The 8,578-nt window shown below is 36.4% G+C and overlaps 1 protein-coding gene across 1 annotated transcript; it reads left to right on the top strand.

Annotated features, from left to right (window-relative positions):
* LOC141836274 (beta-galactosidase-like) lies at positions 1-5,090 on the top strand. Its single transcript, XM_074723720.1, has 17 exons — positions 1-165; positions 677-772; positions 860-972; positions 1,060-1,126; positions 1,302-1,394; positions 1,670-1,813; positions 2,070-2,158; positions 2,240-2,345; positions 2,467-2,554; positions 2,676-2,794; positions 2,875-3,039; positions 3,232-3,410; positions 3,579-3,682; positions 3,917-4,026; positions 4,531-4,644; positions 4,735-4,842; positions 4,989-5,090. The coding sequence occupies exons 1-17, from the start codon at positions 1-3 to the stop codon at positions 5,088-5,090; spliced, it is 1,962 nt and encodes a 653-aa protein (XP_074579821.1).
* Positions 5,091-8,578: the final 3,488 nt, after the last annotated feature.

Genomic DNA, 8,578 nt, shown 5'->3' with positions numbered 1-8,578 from the left:
ATGACGAGGACAACAAGAAGTTCATTATTACTACTTATTGTTTGCTTTTTAATTTCTCCATCCTTAGCAACAAATGTTACCTATGATGGGAGAGCAATTATCATTAATGGAGAGAGACGAGTTCTCATCTCGGGTTCAATTCATTATCCACGTAGCACTCCTGATGTAAGTCCTATTGCATTTTGTCTCACATGCAAACTCTAGTTTTAAAGAGTTTTGGTTTCTATATGGCCCGTCTCACATATCTTTTTAATATTTATGAAATATTTTTTATGTATAAAATATTATTTTAAATTCTACATAAAAGCTTAACCATTTAACTTCATAAAGAAGATGAAATATTAAACATAGAATAATTTCTTAAATAATTATACTATTAAAGGAAGCATGTAAGCTAAAAAGCTATTAGGATGATATAATTGTTTTAAGGTGTCATATCACTCCCTTTAGTTATGAACAAATATTGACAAAAAATTATTAGCATGGTATAATTTTTTTCATTGTTTTTATATATGTTTGATATTTTCATTGCATATCAACTCGATTATCAACATAAGCAAACAAATTGAATGATTAGCTATTCACCTTCTTCCTCCCCACCAACCTTACCCTTTCGATCCGACATATTTTGCATATGCTAAAGTGACATGTGTTGATGGATTTTCCTTTCATTCAGATGTGGCCAAGCCTCATTCAAAAAGCAAAGGAAGGAGGACTTGATGCCATTGAGACATATATCTTTTGGAATGTTCATGAGCCTACCAAAGGAGAGGTTTAATTTCTAACTACCGCATCATGTGCCTATATTGCAACTATGATAACCTTCCTAACCTTTGTCTATTTTCTCTACTCCCAACAGTACAATTTTAATGGAAACTTGGACTTTATCAAGTTCACAAAGATTGTGCAAGATGCAGGCCTTTATGCAATTCTTAGAATCGGGCCATATGTTTGTGCCGAATGGAATTATGGGTAAACTAAACAATTTCATTTGCATAATATTATTTCCAATCTAAGTATGAGGCTAGAATATATAAAAATTATTTTGGTTTCGCTCAGTGGGTTTCCTGTGTGGCTGCACCAAATTCCAGGAATCGAAATGAGAACCGATAATGAAATATTTAAGGTACTCATATGCACTTAGCTTGACTCTTAAATGAGAACCGATTTACCCTGGTGGTCGGTGGAAAATTTCTGTGGGACTCCACCCCCAGAGATGTGGCTACTGGGATTATCATTTTTTTTTAAAATTCAACTCCTTTTTTTATTATTTTTTTATGTTACCATCTAATATTGTATAGGCCGAGATGCAAAATTTCACTACTTTGATTGTGAACATGGTCAAGAATGAAGGTCTCTTTGCATCACAAGGTGGACCGATCATCATAGCCCAGGTATGTACTAAGAAAAGAAAAGAAGACACTTCCAAATGTTTTTCTTTCAATTCCATATCTTCTTCAAACTTCTACATATATTTTTAATTATGTAGGTAACTTAGAATAGTAGCTATCTTAGACAAAATTTGAATAGATACCATAAAATTATGTAGTTAATTTGTTTGTTAATTACTTTGTCATCTTTTATACCTTGTGTACCAAAGTAGCAATGCCCTCTAACCATTTTCATTGTCATTGAAAGACCAACTAAACTTGTGACTTGTACTCTTCAGATTGAAAATGAGTATGGTAACATCATGGACAAGTATGGATCTGCTGGGAAACGATATATCCAATGGTGTGCAAACATGGCAGAATCACTTAATGTAGGTGTGCCATGGGTTATGTGTCAGCAAACTGATGCCCCATCACCTATGGTAAATGCATAATTCTTAAATATTTTAATTTGAAGGCATCATGGCAACATGACAAATTTTATTATGAATTATATAGGCTTACTTCCTACTCACAAGTATTTTTATAATAAGGTAAATATTAAAATTGTTAATCAAATGAGCCTATGTACAATCTTGAAATCAAGATCATTTTGAACAATCTATAGACGCATTTATCATGATAAATTTTTTAATTCATTTGTTGTAAATTGCATATGTTTTCTCTCATTCTTAACAGATAAACACTTGTAATGGTTTCTACTGTCACAAGTTTACACCAAATCGTCCAACTAGCCCTAAATTATGGACAGAGAATTGGACGGGATGGTATGTTTAGTTTTTTTTTATTATAATGAGTATTACACTTCCTACATAAAATATGAAATAAATAAATGATGAAATGCTCAGGTTTCAAGGTTGGGGGCAAAGTAAACCACATAGGTCTGCCGAGGACATAGCTTATGCAGTTGCATACTTTTTTGCATCCGGAGGAACTTTGCAAAACTATTATATGGTTTGAAATATATAACTAATGTTTCATTGTTACTCACGAACTTACATTATCTTCTAAAACATCTTTATTTTTATTTCAATATTTTCTTGAATTCATGTGGTAATAACATAAGTATTTTCAGTATCATGGAGGAACAAACTTTGGTCGGACATCAGGCGGTCCATATATAGTAACATCATACGATTATGATGCTCCTCTAGATGAATATGGTATAAATATCATTGTCTACTCTCACAAAATTTATTATCTAAAAGTCAAATTATTTTACCTGATCTAAGATATTATTAAAAATTATTGACTTGCGCGATTCTTTTCTTCTCATAAATATAGGGAATATAAGGCAACCCAAGTGGGGACACTTAAAGCAATTGCATAATGCCATAAAAATAATGGAAAAGGTTCTCGTATATGGAGTTACCAATACTACAGACTTAGGAGTTGGATTATCAGTAAGTCTACTGCTTGCTTCATATAGAAGATAATATACAATCTTGTTCATAAAATGTAATGTTATACTACTAAATTGCAGGTGACAAAATACATTGCAAATGGGATTAGTACTGGCTGTTTTTTGATAAATGCTAATCAATCAAGTGATGCCAATGTGACATACAATGGGAAGACATATTTTGTTCCTTCCAAGTCTATCAGTGTCCTTTCTAATTGTGAGAAAGAAGTGTATAACACTGCTAAGGTAATATTTAGGCATCTTTTAAAAAGAAAACATGTTTGCAATTGATGATACATTTAACATTTGTAACAAAATATATGAGAGAAATTCATGAGAAGTGAAATTATTATTGGTAAATAAATCAAATTGTCACCTCTTTCGATGATGAGAGATAATTATATTTTTATTCTTAAAGTCTACTCTTCATGAAAGCAGGTGAATGCTCCAACCACTTCGATAGTCATCACCCCTACTGAATCAATTTTCAATTGGCAATGGCGACCTGAGAATATCAAGGACACTCTTCATCAAAAGGGATCATTCTCTAACAACTCTCTATTAGAGCAGATCATGACTACTAGTGACACTAGTGATTACCTATGGTACACGACTAGGTAATTGACTTTTACATCAATTAAATCAATTTTAGTAATTTTCCACATAGGTTTGAAAAATATGGTAATTTACTCATGCAAAAAAGAACAAGGAACTCACTTTTGATTTGTCCATTTCTTAGCCATTGTAAGCAACTTAACTACGATTTATTCTTCCACATGTTACAGCATTGATTTAAGCAAGTTTCGCCAATATTGGAGTAAGAAAATGAAGCTTCATGTTAACACAAAAGGGCACATTATTCATGCTTTTGTTAACAAGCACTTTATAGGTGATCACTCTTTCCTAGTTTATTCTTAATGTTATCTGATTGATGTTCATCTATACCTTTATTGCCTAATTATTGAATCTAATCGACCATTATTTCTAGACTGTCTAAATTTTAGATTAGTAAAGTGATCCAAAAGATTTTTTAATTAAATATTTATTTTATTTTTTGAATTATTGATGAATATTAGCTAGGGTGAAAAATTTAGAAAAGAATTTAATGAAGTTTATCAACCAGGATCTCAATATGCTGTGAATGGAAAGTATGAGTTTGAATTTGAGCAGACAACAAAAATGCGGAAAGGGCACAATTACATATCTCTTCTTAGTGCTACAAATGGACTTGCGGTTTGTATTTCCTTATATTAAAGATGTTTTTATTCTATATCATTTCTTATATTCAATACCATATTTTGTTATTTTTTTGCCAAAATATAAGAACAGATGAAATTTTCCCTTTTTCGAACAATTGTGATCATACATCCAACAATTGAGAAAATTGAGAATTAAAATAGTATAGCATGAAAATTTAAGATGTTATGAACATATTTGAAAGATCATAAATCAAGATGTAAGGGAGATAAAAAAAATTATACTATTTTTCTTTCTCTCATGACATTTGGCACAAAAGTTTTTTCTTGTATCTCATAAATAACACATTTTAAGATAAAATTTGTATCTCAATATTACTTTTTATAAAGTTTCTTATTTTGGGTTTACAATATCTTTATTTTAATAAGAAAATGTATGATTTTAAGATCATTAATCTTATTTATTTAAGATTTCTTCCCACTAGTGCTTGGAATTAAAACTTTGCTAACAATATTGTATTATGTTTGTTGCACCTATTAGAATTATGGAGCATATTTTGATTTACAAAGAGCTGGAATTGATGGTGGTCCAGTCAAACTTATTGGATATGGAAATGCGACAATCAACTTGACATCAAACACATGGACATATAAGGTACTATCAAGTACATATTTTAGAAGATTCATTTAAAAATTATATTGTATGTTACAAAAATCCTTAAAATCGTGCTAAATTTGTTATTAGATTGGGTTGAATGGAGAGGATGAGCAATTATACTTGCCATCACAACAACAGAGAATCAAGTGGTTTTCTAATCGTCTACCTATTAATAGACCACTAACATGGTATAAGGTAAGAAACTTTCGGTCTTTCTATTAGAATCTCAAATTCATATTGTGATATTAAATTGTCTTTGTTGAACTACTATAGTCATATACTTAATTTGTTCAACATTTTTTTATTACAATTATGAACTAGTTGTTTTTTTATTATCCCAGACTCTATTTGAGGTTCCTGAGGGAAATGATACTTTGGTACTCGATTTGCAAGGGATGGGGAAAGGGTATGCTTGGGTGAATGGACAGAGCATTGGTCGATAATGCTATACGGGATACATCCGCCATAGTTAACACGTCGCCTCCCATCGTGATATTCGGGACGGGAAAAGGGGAGATCAACACATAGTAATAAGCAGGCAGAGGATGCAGATGAGAAAAGATCTTTTTATAGTCGGGTCTTGGACTGGAACAATAGGCTAGGCCCACTCGCAAAGATCGATAGTTTGGATATTCACCACATTCACATGAGCCAACATACCCAACGAGCTCAATGAAGCGAGTTCAAGAACAGAGCGGAGTACTTGTTGCGAGTCGGCCGTAGGACTTCAATTGGTCCATGCTCAGCATTTTTTTGAGCTTATGTTGGTATGTGTAAGGACAGCTTCCTTGTCTATCTCTATGTTTTGGGGGTCTTGAAGGTTTCATTGCTATGAGGAAAGGGCTTCGACAAGGTCAAACTGACCGAAACCCCTGCAGTTTGTAATAGCGAATGGTGAATTTCTAGCTGCTTGAATTGAAGGCAGCTAAAAAGCGTATAGCGAATAAAAATAGAACAAATAGAGGTCGAATTTGAATCAACGACCACTAATCCATCCTTCACTTCGTCCACCCTACTCTCACTACATAGCCAGCTTTTCTATCACAACTTGGCTGCCACATCCGCCGTCCAAGCCGATCAATTCCTCCTTTGTGAACAGGTGTATTGCATCTTTCTTTAGTGAGTCGTTTTCACCGTTGCCCCTCTCTTCCAGCAACCAATCCCAAACCCAGCTAGTTTTCTTATTTTATTGATAGCCCCTTCTCTAAAGTCTAAAGAGATTTCCCGGTGAGAACTCCTTTCTAGTAGCAATTCCGACAAGAGTGGAACTAACGTATATTTCCATTCTTCTTTCTCCTGTTCTTCTTCTATCTAAGGACAAGGCGAAAGGTAAGGCTTTAAAAGGTGCCTTGGACATATGAAACCAGGACGGTAGCAGTGAAAGTGAAGAAGAAGGAGGCTGAAGATTTCTTACGGTTAGTACAGAGAAGTGAATAGTTGGTTGTAGAGCAATTGAGCAGAATGCCTGCACAGATTTACATCTGTTGTTTGCTGTTGACATCTGAGCAGCACAGAGAAGCATTGCTGAAGGTATTGAATGAAGCCCATGTGCTTAACGACATATCTATTGAGTTCTTTGTTGGCATAGTTGGAAAGGTCTTCGCTGCTAACCAGATCACCTTTTCCTAGGACGAGTTGACTCCAGACGGGACACAACAAGGCACTATACAACTAAGTGGGCTGCAAGGAGAGGAAAGGGAATAATCAATCTCGTCCCGGAATCAGAGAGTCGGAAGGTCCGGATAAATACAAGTCAAGGAGAGGAAGGACTAGGTTTGGAACCCAGAACGGTCTCAGAGTACGCGAGTCTGACTTAGATTGGAGAAAGAGGTGGGGTTAGGCCAGTAAGGCTAAAGCTGCTAATGAAATTCTGCACTGAGGCGCTATTTTGCCCAGCTCTCTGACATCGATAAGATCCCTTGTGAGGCACCTCTTTATCTAGATGGACTAACGAATGCTGTTCAAGAGATTCAGGCTCAAGGCAAAGTCAGTCCCCGGACGCTTCCCTTTTTAGATGCTTCAGGCGAAGCCATATCAACACATTCTCGAAAGCGTTGCTCTTATCGATCATGAAGTAAAGTCGAGCCAAGCTTTGCTTTCCTGGTTTTCAATCCAGTTGCAGTACTAGGTTCTAAAAGTCTTGATATATAGTAGGGGCTGGCCCCTACTTAGAGTTTGTCTAGCAGCATGTAGGCCGGCAGTACGTAATCCATGCAGTCCGTCGAGTAGTCAATGTCGTAGTCTAAGCGAGTTCATTCCTTTCCTGGTCGATTTCCATTGCCCTATGGTATAAAGGCTCAAGAGACCTCTTCCTTAGTTGTTGAAATGTCTTATGTAAGTGAAAGCGTGGTTACGGGTTTTCTATCCCCATTGAATCGTACATCAAGACCTTTGTCATTGCCTTTCTTCTTCTTAGCCATTAGGCGGGCTCTATGAATAGCTCCTGATCTTGGTCATAAAGGGAGTTCGTCCAGCTGTGCCGGGAAGCAAAGCGAACCCAATAGTTTCTTCTTTTCTCCCGCGCAAGTCAACTATGAAAAGCTAGCAGAGAGATCGACTTGCCGACTATAAGAGTATGGCTCGCCTTGGCCTTTTGCCTGTGAAATGTTTTAATTGCTTTTCCCTCACTCCTTGAACAAGAGTTTACAGCTGACCCAGAGCTAGCCACACCTCCGAAAGAGTCAATCACTTGACACTTTTTCTTATTCACACCGAAGAGCTAGTGTGCAACTAGTGCCAAATGAAGACCCAAGCACAAGCATCGAGAAGGCTTTCCGGGCTTCTCTCTTCCTGATTCCACTGAGTCTAAGTCTTCTTTCCCTCCCGAGGTACGTAAGTTGTTAGAGGATCTGAAAGAGATGTCATGCCTGATGAGCTTCCTAGTGAATTACCACCCATGAGGGATATCCTGCATGCTATTTTTTGAGTTCCTGGATCTCAATTGCCTAACTTTCCACATTATATAGGATGAACCCTAAGGAGCGTGCTGAGTGAAATTTCACAAGGGAGTTTACTCTTGAAGAGCCAAGGTTTTGTTCGAAATAGTCTTAGTCCTTGTGCTGTACCTGCCCTATTGACACCTAAGAAGGATGGATCTTGGAGGATGTGTATAGATAGTAGAGCCATCAACAAAATAACCGTAAAGTATAGGTTTCCCACCCCTAGGCTTTCGGATATGTTAGATTTGTTGGCAGGTTTCTAGTTGGTTCTCAAAGATAGACTTTCGCAGTGGTTACCACCTAATTCGTATTAGGCCGGGAGATGAATGGAAAACCGCCTTTACTTTAAGACCCAAGATGGATTGTATGAATGGTTAGTCATGCCCTTTGGATTGTCCAATGCTCCCAGTCCCAGTACCTTTATGAGGGTTATGACCCATGTCTTCCACTCTTTCAGAGACTCTTAGTGGTCTACTTTGATGACATCCTGGTTTATAGTAAGTCTACAGAGGAGCATTTAGATCATCTTCGTGAGGTTTTCATGACTTGACGGGTAGAAAAAGTGTATGTCAACCTTAAGAAGTCTACCCTTATGCAATAAAAATTTGCTTAGGCTTCTTTCTGCGCAAGGTATTGCAGCCGACCCTGAAAAGGTTAGGGCCATTAGGGAGTGGCCAGAACCTAAGTCTATCTCTGAGGTTCGTAGTTTCCATGGTTTAGTCACTTTATATAGGAGATTCATTATAGGGTTTCATTATAGCTCCCATAACAGGGAGGAGACTACTCATTTCAAATGAAAAATAAAATCATACTGATGAGCGCCTACCGACTGCTTAAGTCCATACTACCTCTAGCTCCTATGAAGAAGGAAACAAGGGGGGAGCGTTGACCAGGTCTTGAAGAGCCTTTTGATTATTGTACTATTTTACCCTTCGTTTGCCTCTTATGTGGTCAATTCCATATTAGCCACCAACTCCTTCGGACCCTCTCTT

Source organism: Curcuma longa, chromosome 10 (assembly GCF_044706935.1).
Source record: "Curcuma longa cultivar G26 ecotype Majalengka, Jawa Barat chromosome 10, ITB_CL_G26_1.1, whole genome shotgun sequence".
Lineage (NCBI taxonomy): Eukaryota > Viridiplantae > Streptophyta > Magnoliopsida > Zingiberales > Zingiberaceae > Curcuma > Curcuma longa.
This window is presented reverse-complemented; position numbering and strand designations above follow the sequence as displayed.

Bases quoted from the DNA above. Each gene is read 5' to 3' on its own strand.
- LOC141836274 (XM_074723720.1), top strand. From the start codon at position 1: ATGACGAGGACAACAAGAAGTTCATTATTACTACTTATTGTTTGCTTT. The intron at 3,040-3,231 runs GTAATATTTAGG...TCATGAAAGCAG, and splicing joins AAGTGTATAACACTGCTAAG to GTGAATGCTCCAACCACTTC. The intron at 4,843-4,988 runs GTAAGAAACTTT...TTATTATCCCAG, and splicing joins GACCACTAACATGGTATAAG to ACTCTATTTGAGGTTCCTGA.